Raw genomic sequence first — 16623 nt, forward strand, 5'->3', positions numbered from 1 at the left:
TGATATTGATATGGAAAACGAATTGTCGTAATGACGCTGCGATGGTGATTTTTTGAAATATGACGTGCTATAGTAAAGGAGGAGGAGTCAAGCGAATAGAAAAATAAAGTGACACTGGAAAAGAGGAAATGCCGTTGATGACAGCGGCCCTCCTTCTTCCTGCTGTACGTCGAGAAAGCAGTCTGATTGCTGGGAGGGTGAGCTTTTTGTTGGATGTTTCTATTTAAAATAAACTATTAATTTGTCTTTAACTCAGTTCTCTAAATATTTTTGAATACGTCAGTCAAACTTCGGTTTTACAAACTTACAATAAATCGATGCGGTTTTGTTCACGGACCGAAGCCGTTGTTCGCGGCCTCGGGTTCTGTGGTCCTTTGTGTGTATTTATTCATTTGACATATTCAACCAAGCTAGCTATCAACGTAGAGATCGGTAATATAGTTAGCCTAAGACCGTTAGCTCACATTAGATACATTGCTTTTTACTCCCCTAAACCAAGACTCATGTAATCATATATTTTGCCATGTTTTACAATTAGTCAGCAATCTAACCTTCGCTAACAAGCTGCAGAAGTACAGTACTGTACTAAATGTGTAGATTGCGGTGTACAATACTGTAGTGTTATATCTTCGTGATTATTTTCCTGTGATTTAACAGTCAGTCTAGCTGGTTCTAGGTAGCAAGTACAAAGATAGACGGTAAGGTAAAAAGATCAATGTACCTGTACGGGTTTTGGGGAAATAAGGGGATGCCATCGATGGATATTGGACATTCGTTAAATCCGACTACTTATGGCTTTACACCAGTAGTTCCCAATATTTTTCTGTTAATATACAGTACCACCTAATAATTATGCTGTGCCCGGAGATCCCCCCTCGTGCATTTTGCCATTATTAATCGAGGCTTCTCAAGTACTCCTGGTTTGGGAACCACTTTATACCAACTCCACAAATGTGATTATTCATGTTTTTTGGAATTTATTGGTGGTGGCCAGTCCTCTTTTCTTGGAATTTATAGATTTGGCTATTTTCGCAGCATAACATTCAAAAGTTGTCATTGTCGGGTTTATAATATGTGTCTGCTACATAGCTAAATGATGCCTCGCGTTTGTGTATATAAGCTTAGCAGATCATGTTTTAGCATCAGTGCCGTTGATTGGTGACGATGACGAACATAGTGTAATTATTCTGAATTTCTCTTGGCTCTATACTCCAGAAATGGATTTGAAATCAAACAACTACTATAATGTTATTTGAAATATAGATTCTGGCCCATAGTCTCTATGGCAGCATGTTAGCAGTTATTGTCTTGATTTATGGCGATCCACTGCGTTTGGTGGAATTTGATTGTACAGTATTTAGCATGCAATATGTTTCTGTACACTTAAGTATTCCTTCTGCTACTGTCAGCAATTATACAATGGATACAAATGAGCCAGTTCTGATGCAGCTGTACCTGCCCAAGCTTTTACACTATCATCATATTTCACAGATGAGGTCAGGTATATATCTAGGGCAGTTATTTTCTCTTCATGACACCTTCCTCTTGTCATCACTGTGTCAGATGGTAATCTTAGTCTCATCTGTGCTTGAGTTTTCCAGAACTCATCTGGTTTTTATAGGTACTTTTTATCTAACTGTAACCTTGACATCCAGTTTGAGGCTATCTACTGGTTTGCAAATTCCAGTGTAGCCTCTAGTTCTGCAGGTGAGGTCTTCTGGGGATGATACTGGTTGACAAATCACTATGGTGATTATGGTTTATTTCTTTAGTCGTCCACTGTAGAGGTCGTCCTTGGTCTGCCGCGCTGTTTGTGATTGGACCAGTGCTTTCCTACTTCGTTCTTTAATGCGGTTCCAAGCTGTTGTTTTTGGAAAGCCTAAGATTTTTAGATTTTTCAGCTTCACAAAGGCTACCTTGACTTTCATTAACACCTCTCACACTGACACAAATGATCAGAAGGAACACAACTCACTAAACAGAAATGCCTGTAAAGCCAATTGTGATGGTAAACCAATATTTACACATGCCCCAAAGGCTAAGAATCATAATGCAATTTGTATAGCAAACTGAATCATACTTCAACCTTATAGTAAATAATTTCAATTCCAAACATTTTGAGTCTAGAGTTGAAAGGACACATGCCTACTGTCCAGATAATGACTGAAGGGGGGTACGGTGGATGAGTGGTGCGGTGTTACCTCAAAGTCTGTGAGTTTCACTCTTCTGTGGCTTTTCCAGCACATTTAGAAAGCTTGCTTTCACTTTTGAATGCAGTCCTCTAGGGAATGTACTAGATGTCAACCCTTTGGGATATGATTGTTTTTAATAAACCGTATTTTGTGGGTTGTGGAAACACTGATTGTATGTTGACAATTGTATTAACTTGTCCAAGAATACGAGGTATTGGTAATGTTTCCTGTTGTCTGGAACATTGAGTGTGGGTTGTGGAAAGACACTGGCTGTAGCAAAGAGCTACAATTAGTCAAATGTTTTATAAAGCCCTTTTTACATCTGCCATTGTCGCAGTTCTTAAACGGATACCCATCCCAAAATCCCACAGAGCAAATGATAAGATCAAGTACAATGGCTATTAACTGCCTATAAATGCAGGAACTAGGAAGAATCTACAGAGGAGCCTGGCTTCTGGTGGTGTCCAGTCCTCTTTTGGCTTTGTTGGGTGGAGAGTATGAGTACCTGACTGTTTAAGCCCACAATTTTACAAGATAGTTACGTGTTCACATGGTTACTTGGTTAAAAATATCTACCCCTCAGGAGTAAATGTCAGTTGGCTTTTCATACTGAGTTTTAAGAGATTCAGGCAAAAATGGCTTTTGTGGGTTTGATTCCCATGGGGATCAAGAAAGTACTAAGAAAATGTAACTAATCACTACTGTCGCTTTGGATAAGATGTGCCAAATAACTTTCATTTAATATGTACTGTTAATGTGTGATTGACATTTCCTCTATAGATTATGTCGTGCGGGCTGTGGAAAGAAACCCTGGCTGTAGCAGAGGACTACCTGTCTGTCTGCAGAATTGTCCCCACCCCTGGGTCTCCGGCAGCCACACCCCCTCCTCCTCCCAGTGAATCGGCTGCAGCCATGAGACACCTGGCCCTGGACATGGAGGCCCAGCACCGGGCCCGTTTCCACGCCCTGGCACACAGCTTCCTGAGCCAATGTGGTCTGGACCCCTGTGCCTCTCTGCGCAGGGTGATGGAGGAGCTGGTAGGAGATGGACAAATGAACTGGGGGCGGGTGGTCTCTCTCTTTACCTTCACTGGGGTGTTGGTGAGGAAGCTACAAGGAGAGGACACAGACCAGGGGACAGGGGTTAGGGGGACGGAGTGGCTGGGGGGTAAGGAGAGCTGCAGAGCGCTGGCGGAGACCATAGCGAACTACCTAGGCAAAGAGAAGAGCGACTGGATGCTGAAGAATCAAGGCTGGGTAAGTTTGACTGCATGGTGTGTTTGACTACACGCCACAAAATAAAAAACAAATTCACCCTAACATTAACTTAATAATCTAACCTTCATTCACTACATTGAACCTAATCCTAACTCCTAAACTTAATCGTAATTTAAACCCTAAACTTAACCCCAAGCCTAAAGTAATACCTTTCAAATGGTCCTCACATCCCCCGAAGGGCCTTGGTCTCAAAATGCGTGTTCATTGGAATTTGAGTACACGCATAGAGCTGTTGACCATGACAATGTAACAGGAATTTGTGGTCATTAGCAGCACTTAATTCTAAGCCAAGAGAAGCGGTTTGAGGTATGTGGTCACAATATCGATTTCAGATGCTAAGCCTGAGGCCAATCCCAGTAATAACCGGTTCACACACTGGTAGTTTTTACTATAAGGAATGTCACAATAGCCTTACTCTGGATATTCAAACAGTGACAAGTGGTGGGAAGCCCCATGGGTCATGCAGGAAACATCTCTGTGGGCGACTGTTTTATGCTTCAATTGTTAACTTCTCTTAAACGATTGTGGCATCGAGACAACTCCAACATTTTATTCTAGCAATGAAGCATGTAATGGAATGCCATTTGTTTAATCCAAAATGTAGATTTGTGATATGATGGGGATATATGGTGTCCCAAAAATAGGAGTATCACTCTGTTTTCCTTGGGTTGTCTGTAGGTTGCTGCACCGAAGTAATCATCTGCACAGGACTGGTCATAATGTCTGCTTGTGAATTTGGTTTAACTTTGGATATTCCTATAGAGCTGGTTAGTCGGGGACCTTCAGTAAATAATACACACTTGCTATTCAAAGTCCAACCAACTTTGCCACAGTTGCACACCAGCTCGCCGAAAGCTATACTTTGTAAATCGTTTTTATAAATGATTTCATTTGTTGTGTCGACCATATCAGAATCTGAAGTGTATGATCGTATTGAGGTACTCCCCACTGCCTGTGGTGCTTTGAAGAGCCGAGGGCTGAATCAGCAACAGGCACAGCTGTTGTCATGTGTTGAGTGCTTTTGTGAATGAAGTGGGCCCACGCCCTCATCAAGACAGCTGGTCCTAACAGCCATATTGACTGTATGGTATTGTAACACTCTGGTGACCTCCATGCTCTAAGCACACAACAATAGTTAATACTCAAATACAAGTCTGGATCAGTTTAATAACAAAGGAACACCTGGGTCATATGCAATAGGCACCTTTAAAAACAGTTGTGACCATGTCCAGAAGTTGTCAGATGAATCATTTTACTTGGAAATCTTTTTTTTGCTGCATTGTTATGACAGCCCTGGTCTATTCAGTCAGGAACCGAGCCCACGCTGGTCTGTCTGAAATCAGCAGGGGAAATGGGGCTTTTTTAACATTATTGAACAAAACCGTTTCCTGACAGACTTTTGTTTTGACCGCTTAACTCTCTTCATTAAACCAATAATATCCTCATGTAGGACATTAACACAGAGATTACATTTTTGCAAGTTTTGTTCTAAACCTAACTCTTCTCTCTCTCTCTCTTTCTCTCTCTCTCTCTCTCTCTCTCTCTCTCTCTCTCAGGAGGGCTTCTGTAAGTTCTTCCATTCAGCTAGGGTGGTGAACCAGGACTCCTCCATGAAGACAGCTCTCTTTGCTGCCGCTGGGGTGGGCATCGCAGGTTTGACCTTCCTCCTGGTCCGCTGATACAAACAGTGCAAGCCCTACTTCGTCTTGATTGTCCTCAATCTTGTTTCAATGGGATGACCTCTTTCGGGCAGACCTTTTTAAGGAGCTAATTGGTTTTACATCAGGTATGAAACAGTGTTTTGAAAATGGAGTGTTGGAGTCGGAGTCATTTCCAATGGACCTGTTGAATATTCCCCATGTCTCTTTAAAGCAGTGTCCCATTCTGCTCTTTACTTTCATTTATTTATCAACTGAATGTTTCCACGTCTTTCTGCCCCTCGGTAATATCTTGATTCTGACCAACGTTTCTCATTCGTCCATACCCGGAGATTGTAATCACAAACTGAATGCCTTCTGAAATGACAGAATATGTGAATATTATTAGTTTGCGTATCTTTCCCCTGTAATAAGAAATATTTTTATTATATGTCAAAGCAAAGCGTGCAGGGTGCCGATGTTGTGTTGACCACAACAGGAGCGCTGTGGTCAGTCCCATTGTGCGCAGCCGGGTCGTTACACTGATGATTCTCAGATGTCTGCGTCCCGAATGGATTAGTGTGTTTAGTGTCCCGATTGCCAATTGTTAACGTCTCTCTAGCCTGCCTTTTTACTTCACATGTCAACCAGCAGTATGTGTTTGTGTGTACGCGTGTGTGGCACGATGCCTTTTAGTGTAATAAACGTATAAATTAATATATTATATTTATATGAATAAAAATGTAAACCCTGGCCATCTTTGAATTGACAAATGGAAGATTTCATTGTTTTAGTTAGTTTGTTCCTTTTCTCTCTCTCATGTTTACAACAGGGTTATTTAACTGTAGGCTCAGAGGTGCACCATTGTTTTTTTTTTTATTTCTTGATGGTTGATGTATTAATATTACTGATCAGGGAGCCAGAGTCCTTTTAGCTGCATCACATTTCACTAAGTTCTGTTAGTTTAAAATGTTTGCAAGTTGCGCTGTAGTATAAACCAATTCATTTCCCAACTCTGACTTGGTCCCTGATTTAGATGCCCCTTTAGGCCTGCAGTTCAATATCTTTGGTCTGTCTCATGTATATTCCTGTGTGTCTGAGTGTAATAATCTATAATGTTTCAGGGCTATACAGAAGGACAGACATTGGTGCTACGGTATGATATACTAACCATCAGACCAATTAAAACTACACATGGTTTGCATCCCTCAATGCCACCCTGATTATGGTGATGTTTGGGAAGCAAGCCATACACCTGTTACCACAACATAACCAATCAAATTTAAATCAATGGAAGAAAACAAAAGTCCCCACTGAATTCCTATTTTTACATTGTTTCATATATCACTTTTTCTAAATAAAAAGGTGCTATCATGGAGGTACCGTATTGTCTTTTGTTGAAACAGGAAAGGATGTGCGCATGTAGGTTGGGTGGGTGGGACTACAGGTTAGTGAACAGGCTAGTCTTTTTCACTTGACCCTTGGCATGTGAATCGTAGATTCAATCAATCAAATGTATTCTTACATCAGCAGTCACAAAGTGCTTTTACAAAAACACCCGGCTTTAAACCCCAAGGAGCAAACAACAGTAGTGTTGAAGTTCAGTTGTTTTACAAACTGTTTCCTATTCTTCATTTTATATCAATCTAATTCTAACCCTTATGCCAGCTGTATCCCCAAGTTGCAGGCCAGAATAGTGTTTTCTTTTCTTTTTTTTTGTAGAGTGGTGAAATGTCCTGTTGGTTTCATCTATGCATGCTGTCAAACGTACTGTGTTCTCAGTCATACTGACCTGGTAGAAAGAAGTGCATATGCCATGGTATCAGGGCTTGTCTGAATGTCTGTGCTTCACAATTACTTTAAGCCAAACCAAAAGGACTGATCTTTATCCTGTAGAGAGAGAGACACACACACACACACACACCTTCCCCCAACACAGTCTAGTTGAGGCAGGCCTTGTGTTCCACATCCTCTGATATGATTCTCAGAATATTCACAGAAATAACAACCGCGCTGTGTTGTATCCTGTTCTGAACTGCAAACACAGAGCGCCCATGTAGCAAGAGCCACAGTAGCGAGCTGTTGAAGAAACGCATACAGATGTATCTTTTGTTCACTCTACTTTAGCTAACTCAAATGTCTCTCCTAGGCCGTGGGAATACAGCCCCATACTCCGTGATCCTACAGCCACAAGATGGCGGTTCTACTGGATAGAGAGGGGGTGGATTAGATCAGTCCGGAGGGCCGTAACTAATCTCTGTCTGATCCTTATCAACCAGGAGGGACGAAAAGGTGTACCGAGGCTCAGTCACTATCTGGCCTGATCTTGATTATAGCTGGCTTGTAGCTGCTACACTGGCTTTCCATCACACACACACACACACTCAGTCCTTAACTACTGCATGGGAAAGCAGTTGGTTTTATCTGCTCTGCTGGCTTCGATCTGTTTATACTATCAGCGTTGCCTGCAGACACACTTGCACACCTTTCTGTGTAACTGACCTACACTCCACTGCTCTGTGGGGGGTCATTTAAAAACATCTGATGAGGTGTGACAGGTCCATTTTTCACCACTGGCAGCTTAGTATATCTTGCCAAAAATGGCTGTTGTCATAGGCTCTCAGGAGGAGGAGATCCAAAAATGAGATTAGGGGTTGAGGAGAGTGAGACCATTCATTGTGTATCTGAACAAAACCACTCCGTAAAGTATCACTGTATTGTCTTCAGAACCTCAGAATGCTGACTGAGGTCATTTCCTGCTGTGAAACACTGGCACGTGGCAGGAGAGCCCACTGTGTTTGTTATGGCTGTCCTGTTGACATGTTTTCCTTCAGCAGACTGACAGCTGGACATCACAGCTGTGGTTCATAGGGAACTGGCTGACATTAATGCCTAGTTATTATAACTCACACTACTCAGACATCCACACACAGAGACAATGTTTAGCTGATGGATTAAAGAGATTAGGACTCTTCCTCTCCCTCCCGGTCTTCCATTCCCACCGCGACTCCCCAGCCTCCAGGTTGGTCTCTTGGAATTGCCTTAATAACATGCAGTATTAGTGACAGACCGCGAATGATGTCATTAGGCATGTTAAGAAGCGGTGCTGGAACCTATTGACTAGGCACTGGATTTGGATGGTGGAAAGGGACAGTTTTGTTTCGAATATTTTTTTAAACAGATACATAGGACAAATTAGCAACAGAAATGCAACAACAAAACAAAGAGGGGAAAAAAAACCCAGATTAACAGCGTTAATTGACGAAACAGTATGTATAAAAAAAAAAAAGACGAGTTTTCCTTACCCCTCCCACTTCACAACCACACCCAAACACATTCTGAGTAGTGGTATGCTTCCCCCATACCACTTCTCCCACTAAGGGGCCAGTTCACGGAGCCCAGTACTGATCACAGAGATAATGTACCAAAGGCACATTTTTACATAGGCTGCATTACAGTGTTTGCTATTTTAAGTAGGAGGGGCAGAATTGCCAGATCCTGTCAAAATATGGATAAACTGTCAGTTGGCCTATATAGGATTGTGCCTAAATGCAATGTTTGCCAGGGCATATTTTGTAGAAGATGGAGTACAGGGGAAATGACTGGTACTAGTGTATACCATTTTGGAAGGTTCAGTAACCACCTGGCATTCTGTGATAGTCTGCTCTGGCGGTAGAATTATTTCACTCCAGTTTGCTTCAGCGTTGCTGTCTACATTGTGACATCAAAAAAGAGAGTTGTTATAGCCAGTTTTAGGGTGACTGTTCAAATATGTTTGAGCGTGGGGAAAGTGTACTTTCCTTTGAAAGGTTTATTTGATTTATTTTAAATGAAGAGGTGTGCTAAAACAGAAAGCTCTTATTTAGTTTCTCCATGCTGATTTTGGTACAGGCAGTGACACAAAACAGGAGAATGAGTCATTTTCTCTGTTCAGACAGGTTGAATGTAAGTGATTTTCATATTCCAGGAAAATCAAATAGGAGATCATCTGTTTTAAATTGATAGCCAGTAGTCTAGGCTACTTTACAATTTCTGTGGAATAATATTTTGTCTCTTAATGTTGCAAACAAAAGAAAATATAGACTGATGAACCCAAACATTATGACCACTCACAGGTGAAGTGAATAATGTTGATAATCTCCTAATGAGGGCACTTGTCAACGTTTGCGAAGAAGGAAAGTGAACAATCAGTTCTCATAGTCAACATGTTGGATGCAGGAGAAATGGGCAAGGCTTGTGGGGTGCTCCTGGCCAATAGTGGTGGTTACCTACCGACAGTGACAGGGCGATTGGTGCCCAAGGCTCATCGATGTGCAAGGGCAACGAAGGCTATCCTGCCTGGTTCCAACCAACAGAAGGTCTAGTGAGGCACAAGTCAGAGAATTTTTATGATGTTTACGGAAGGACTGTGTTACAACCCACAGTGCATTGCACCCAGCTGCGTATGGGGCTGTGTAGCTGCTGAACGGTCAGAGTGCCCATGATGACCCCTGTCTACGGTCAAAAGCGCCTACAATGGGCACATGAGTGAAGGAACTGGACTTTGGAGCAGTGGAAGGTTGCCTGGTCCGATGAGTCCCGTTTTTCTTTTACATCACGTGGACGACCGTGTACGTGTGCACCATTTACCCTGGGGAAGTTCTGCCACCTGGATTCACTGTGGGAAGATGACTAGCCAATTTGACACGTGCCACCTACCTAAACATCATTGCAGACCAGGTACACCCCTTCATGACAGTAATACTCCCTGATATCAGTGGTCTCTTTCTGCAGGATAATGTGCCCATGCCACACTGCACCCATTGTTAGGAAATGATTTGAGGAACATGATGAAGAGTTCAAGGTGTTTCCCTGGCCTCTAAATTCCCCAGATCTCAATCTGATTGAGCATCTGCGGGATGTGTAGGACAAACAAATACGATCCACGGTGGTTCCCCCTCGCAACTTACAGGAATTGGGGGGGGATCTCCTGCTGATGTCTTAGTGCCAGATACCACAGGATCACTTCAGGGACCTTGTAGAGTCCATGCCTCGGCACACTGGCGCTGTTTGGCGGCACATGGAGAACCGACAACATATTAGACACGTGGTCATAATGTTCATCAGTGTATATGTGGACTTTGATACTAACGTAATTTAAGATTTCAACAGTTTTATAAATTATATTTATTGTATTATATTTAATTTATATTATATTTATATGGTCCAATATGGGTTTCGAATCCCTCCCAAAGAATATATTGATCAATGTTTTTGAATGCTGCACTAAGGTCAAAAAGAAGACAAGTGTAGAGCCTTGGTCAAACGCCATTAAACTGTAATTTACCACCTTCACAAGTGTATCCCCAACACAAACTCATTACCAATTTAATGATTGCATTTATTTGATAATTTACAATTATACATTCAGGCCAAACATTTGGAGTTTATTAACTAAAAATATATATTCAAGAATGAAAATCTAAATTTCAGGACTGTCTAATATATCGTATTTTAACAAAATAAAGCAGACAAAAGAACACAGTATAAACCAAACAGACCAACGGGGTGAGAGTATTTTCCTCAGATCACAGACTGTTGAAATGACTGTAGTTTTCATCATGTTTCACATCCCCTAGTTTCAATGTGATCAATCATTAATACAATCAGATGAAGCCCATCATCTGAGAAAACGCTCTCCTCTTCCTCCACCGGAGATAAGATGTGAGGATGCGTCCCTATACATTTCCCATTATGGAGATAGTTAAAACATGGACATTGCTGTTTAAGGCTTCTGCACATTTTTTTTTACCCTAGTCAACTGGGTGGGACATCCAAGATAACTGGCTGATCCTTTCTGAATATGACATTTCTGAAACCCCTAGCCACCCAAGGAGGGCACTCTAAGCAAGCGTAGAGCATATGGATTTGGAATGATGGCCGATTTGACATTACTTTTAATAGAACTCACAGATGCTCTCAATGGCAATGTCCATGCTAAAACAGACTTAAGCCCATCTAAGAACTCAATCCTTCACTACGGTCTTGGCTCAACTACTGGAGAAGGCACTTATTATCCTTCTTCACTTTCTCCACTGTTCCTCCCTGGCTCACCTCCCTCACCATTGCCACCATCTGGTCAGAAAGGAGAGTACATGTTACAGAGAGAGAATGCAGATAATCAAGGTTACCAGTGTAGTGACGAACGTCCGCTTTTGTCTTGAAGTCGGCATTGCAGTTTCCGGTTTACGTACTAATACTCATCCGCATTAGTAAACACCTAAACTCACAACAAGATGAGTGATGCTGTTTTACGGAGAAAAAAGATATATATAATGTACGTGACTCATTTAAGTTTCAAGGTACAAGTGGGGCATCATTTTAATCAGGAGAATGTCCTCTTTTTAATAGAATATGGCTTGCGGCATTTAATTACTTCAAACGCTAGACTAGAAATAGTCAGAAAAGGCGATTTTTTTAACGCAAGTTAATGCGCAATTATTACCATATAGGACCAGATGTTTACTTCCTATGCCAGTTGTTATTTTTCAGTTTCGTTGTGAAATGAGGTCACAGTAGTAAAATAAAAGAGGGGACCTGTTTTGGTGCTTTTTTGAGGCTATGGAATTTTAAGCTTCATTCAGGTTAGAAGAGGCTGAACGAAGGTTCGTTTCAATTCACTTGCTATGGGGACGCGCTAGCGTTCCAGCTCAGCCAGCGTTCTTTTGCCATTTTTGAGGCTAAAGAACGCTGGCATTTTCCTAGTTAAGTAAACCGGAAAATGATATGCCGACATCTGGCTAAAGCGGAAGTTCGTCCATATGCTTGTGCACAGAGCCTAATGTGATATGCACACACTACAAGGTTAAAACATTTCTTTTGGCCTGGTTTTGCTCCCATAACGTATTGTCTGATAGCCTTTCATTCATGCCTAACCTGTGGTTCAGACACTTTGTGTTTACCACCTGGTGTGTAGAACAGGACTAACACTCACCTCCTTCGTGTTCGGGAATCCTCCCATCTCCAGTTTAGAGAAGGCAAGTGTACTGTTCACAGTCACCTCAAAACTTGCTGTGGGGAAAAACATGGTTTGTTGGAATAGAACAGACAACAAAAGTCCACTGAGGTGGTAAAGATCATATCTAGTTTATGGATCCTCTGGGTCCAGTGAGCTGGTCAGCTGGGATCTGTGACCTCATTCTGTTTGTAGTGCAGCTGTTACTTCAGGAAGGTGTATACACTGAGGTTTCACACCCAGAGTCACAACTTGTCGAGCAGACTAAACCAACCAAACAGACACCTCAATGAGAGAAGTAAAAAATGTTTTTAGTTGTGAGTTTTGTCCATGTTCAAGAGACTCAAAAATGCAATGTATTTTGTGTCAAATCTAAACATTCTAATGGGTTGTTATTTACATTGCAAGTTGATTTGTAGATCAGTCAGTTGGCATTTGCATGCAACCATTTTGATCTTCTTGAACACAACCAGTTTATTATGTAGAACCAGTTATTACTCCAGTAACCTTGTCACAATTTGGGATTGACTGTATCATTCTCTGGGACCTTCATGTTTGTCATCATAGATTTTAGCGAATTAAAATAATGCAAGGTGTGACTCTGAAAGAAGCGGTATACACTAATGAGCCAAAACATTATGATCACCTGCCTAATATGTTGTTGGTCCTCCGGTGCCGTCAAAACAGCACCAACCTGCCAAGGCATGGACCCCACAAGACCCATCATGCTGTCCTGTGGTATCTGGCACCAAGTCCTTTTACATCACGGCCGTCCATGTGATGTAAAAGAAAACGGGAATCATCAGACTAGGTGGCCTAATTCCACTGCTCCAAGGTCCAGTTTCCCTTCACTATTGTACTCATTGTAGGCACTTTTGACGGTGGACATGGGTCATCATGGCCACTCTGACCGGTCTGCAGCTACTCAGCCCCATTCGCAGCAGTCCTCCCTTAGTAGATCTCAGTAGATCTCAGTAGATCTTCTGTCAGTTTGGACTAGACGGGAAAGCCTTCGTTGCCCTCGCGCATTGATGAGCCTTGGGTTTGTGGTTTTTCCCTCCTCAGAACGCTGTCGGTAGGTACTCACCGCTGCTGACCAGGAGCTCCCCTAGTCGTATGGCCATAGCAATTTGGCACTTTACTGCTGCCCATTTCTCCTGCATCCAACACTGACTATGAGAATTGATTCCGCGCTTATAATTTATTCTACCCTGACCTTGGCATGTGCCTGGTTAGGAGGTAATCACTGTTATTCACTTCACCTGTGAGTGGTCATTATATTTTGGTTCATCAGTGTATCTAAGCAAACTATTATTACACCCAGTCAAATCTGCCTGCCACTTAACAATGCAAATGAGAACCAGCTAATAGCCAACAACAAAATATAAAGTTCCTTCAATTAGCAAATGTAGTATAAATGATTGTTTCACAATAGACAAGTTTTATTGAAACAAGAACAGCCTTGTTCTATCTCAATACAGTGCTGCATTTACAACACAACATATGGATTGGTGCTTGGGTGCAAAACACTCCTGGGGAGTTGATTGGTTGGTAGACTAAGCCAAAACCATCTGGAATTTCTCACAACTTATTAACTTATACAATGAAGGCCAATTTTGATGGGCTGTTACACCATATCTCATACAAATTTGGATGGAAGTTTCTGGGAACAAAGTTATTACTACAACCATGAGAAGGTGGCCAACTGATTTATACTTTTTTTTTGTCAAAAACAAATGTATGGCAGTAGTGTCTTTGATTTCGCATATGGTTTCTGTGTGTGACATCAAACGCATGATTGGGATTTCTACTAAGAGATACACATTTTTCTAGGTATATTATTTGGGGTGATTTCCAACTGTTTGTGTTGAGCAGGTAACTTACTACGCCGCCCCTGGGTTCCGGTCACTGTTGCGTCAGGAACGTTCTGCTTGATGGCAGATGCCAGGTCCTGGAAGCGAGACCGGTACCCTCATCCTCCACTGCGACCACAACAAACACACACACAATGTTACACAGGCTGTAGGTATGTATGTAAAATCAATAACTTTGCATTGGACTACAGTATTTCATACATTTTGTATGTACATGCTTTTATATATTTTTTTTAAGAAGTGTGTCTTCAATTATGTTTTTCAAAGAAAGTGTATAGAAAAAAAGTGTATATGTAGATTTTTAAAAATAATTTCTAAATTGCAAAACAATTGCACAAATGCCCTCAAATCGAATCTTAGTGTACATAAATTATGTTTTTTGGGGTTCTCGTGAGCTTTAACATTTTTCAAAAACAAGTGAAAAGCGAAATGATCCTATCAACATTACAAATACAAACATAGAAACATAGAACAGAACACAACTGCAAAAAGATTAACACAAATGATCTTTTTAGTCCAAGACAACAAAATAAAACATTTCAAGGTGCCTAATGCAGCATTTTCCATTTAAAATATCTGATAATAACCCTTAGCCTAGAGTACATATCAGTTAATGTTAAAAAAAAAAAAACAGCCTCTGGCAGTGTTAGGACTGACACTATCCCCACTGGCATAGTTGCAAGTAAAATGCAGAAGGTCCCAATAGCATCCAGCAGCAGCCCTGCAGATCACTGGCTCAAACTCAGCTGGTTAAAAGTCATACTTCCTGTTCATCACTTCTGTTTTGTCCTTGCTTACTTCCATTTGATAATTTCCCTTACATCTACCTCTTGCTTTGGATAATAGAAAAGAGTTTAATTATGCCAACCCTGGATTACGGAAGTATCAGATTTGACTTGTTATTGGAGAACAGAACCTTACAATTTAACAATTTAATAATACTGGCAAAATATGTTTTGCCAGTATAGGTCCCCCTGCATGTTTAGGATATTTTTTAATTAAATATCACTATTTGCAATCTCTGAAATTGTAAAAATCTAAGAAATCCCTAAATTTATACAACCATTTATCAAACTTGACTGAACTCTAACCCCTCATTTGTTTGTTATATTATATTTTGTTATTATTATTAATGTTATGTATCTTTATTGTATTAGCTCAGGCCTAAGCTGTATATGTTGTGGAAATTACAAGGCTTTTGTAAGAATTTTTTGAAATAAAAAAAACATCTACCTCTTGCTAAAACTAGCTTCTTAAAACTATTATACCTTACACATAATAAAAAACAGTATATATAAAACCTACACCTAAATTATAACAATATGCTTTAGAATACATTAGCATCATAGAATCACTTCAGATAGACATTAAATAAACTTTGTTTCCCATGTTATGCTATCACAACTAAACATTCTATATTGTCTGTTAATTGCTACAGTTCCCTAAGATTCTGGTAACGTTAGTAAATTACCAATTGCTGTCCAACCAGTAATTATCACTTATGATAATGTACACCAATACGTTCAGACAATTTGTCAATAGTTTTTGTGGGAATGACAACAGATCTCCTAATAACATGTCCGAATAAGAAACTGCACATGTAGGAAAAACATTATCTGATAACTTACCAATATTCTATGTGTACTTTTACCGACATCTCCCTTGGTAGTTTCTCCTCTCTGGGACCGGTGTATTTGTGTGTTAGACAGAAGTGAGTGAAGAGGGGCTGTAATCTGCTGAGTCACTGATGAGCCATTTATCCAGCCTACCTGCTGGCAGGTGAACAGACTGGTTAATCTAGTGTGAACAGGAAGAAACTTCAAAACCTTGGGAGAATCTTATTTGCATGCACACATAGCCTCCTCTCCTGAATTAGGGTTGACTTAGCAGTTAGTATGTTCAAGACTCATATTAAGAACAGTCATTCAGCCAATACTTCAATGGAACCTTTCAAACGAAAGTACCCCACATTTGGGGACCTATGTTAATTAATCAAATTTAGTGTGATGTGTGGACAGGTGAGAATCTTGCCTTTTCAGCGGTGACTTCAAATCTTTGATGTGGCTCACTATCATAAAAATCAACCATTTTGTTATTACACATAACCTATTACATAATTACATTGTTAATTTGGGTGTAACTCTAGAGCGATGTTTTGTTTCACCAGGCCCCCCATTTCACACTGGATACAGCCCCCTCCCCGAAGAACAAAAACAACTCCCTAAAACAAAGTAATTAACATAATAATTCTATGTTTTATATGAAGTGTTCTGTCAATTTTTTACATTCTTTTTGGAGGGGAGAGGGGGAGATCACCTGGCTTGTATGCAGCGGTTAACTGAAGTTCAACTGTGTTTCACAGCTATGACTTCTGAGTGAGATTGTATTCAATGCATTTCCATTGAAGGTTTTAAATAACATGTAACTGATGTGGAAACTATCTATTTACAATCACAATGGGAATGTATCAGTCCGTGGCTTGTACTCATCAAGATATTATCTCCAAATGAAAATCTAGATATTTATCTGAAGGTTTTCACAAAGCAGCTGTCTCTTACTGCATTTGCTGTACTTACACAGCAGTAACTGGTGGGGGGTGTCAGTAGCAGAAGGTAACGGGTGCTAATTTCAATCTTCACAGGTTAAAC

General features: G+C 40.8%; 1 protein-coding gene and 1 long non-coding RNA gene across 2 annotated transcripts; one reads left to right on the top strand and one right to left on the bottom strand.

Moving 5' to 3' along the window:
- The first annotated feature begins 92 nt into the window (after positions 1 to 92).
- Positions 93 to 6486, top strand: bcl2l10 (BCL2 like 10). Its single transcript, XM_010891265.5, has 3 exons — positions 93 to 197; positions 2973 to 3449; positions 5027 to 6486. The coding sequence occupies exons 1-3, from the start codon at positions 129 to 131 to the stop codon at positions 5147 to 5149; spliced, it is 669 nt and encodes a 222-aa protein (XP_010889567.1). The 5' UTR covers positions 93 to 128; the 3' UTR covers positions 5150 to 6486.
- A 3980-nt stretch (positions 6487 to 10466) lies between these two features.
- LOC105022648 lies at positions 10467 to 15714 on the bottom strand. Its single transcript, XR_828912.3, has 4 exons — positions 15604 to 15714; positions 13986 to 14083; positions 12081 to 12157; positions 10467 to 11221 (listed from the first exon to the last, which is right to left on the bottom strand). It is a non-coding gene; the product is annotated as an uncharacterized LOC105022648 (long non-coding RNA).
- Between the last annotated feature and the right edge of the window lie 909 nt (positions 15715 to 16623).

This window comes from Esox lucius, chromosome 2 (genome assembly GCF_011004845.1).
Source record: "Esox lucius isolate fEsoLuc1 chromosome 2, fEsoLuc1.pri, whole genome shotgun sequence".
NCBI lineage: Eukaryota > Metazoa > Chordata > Actinopteri > Esociformes > Esocidae > Esox > Esox lucius.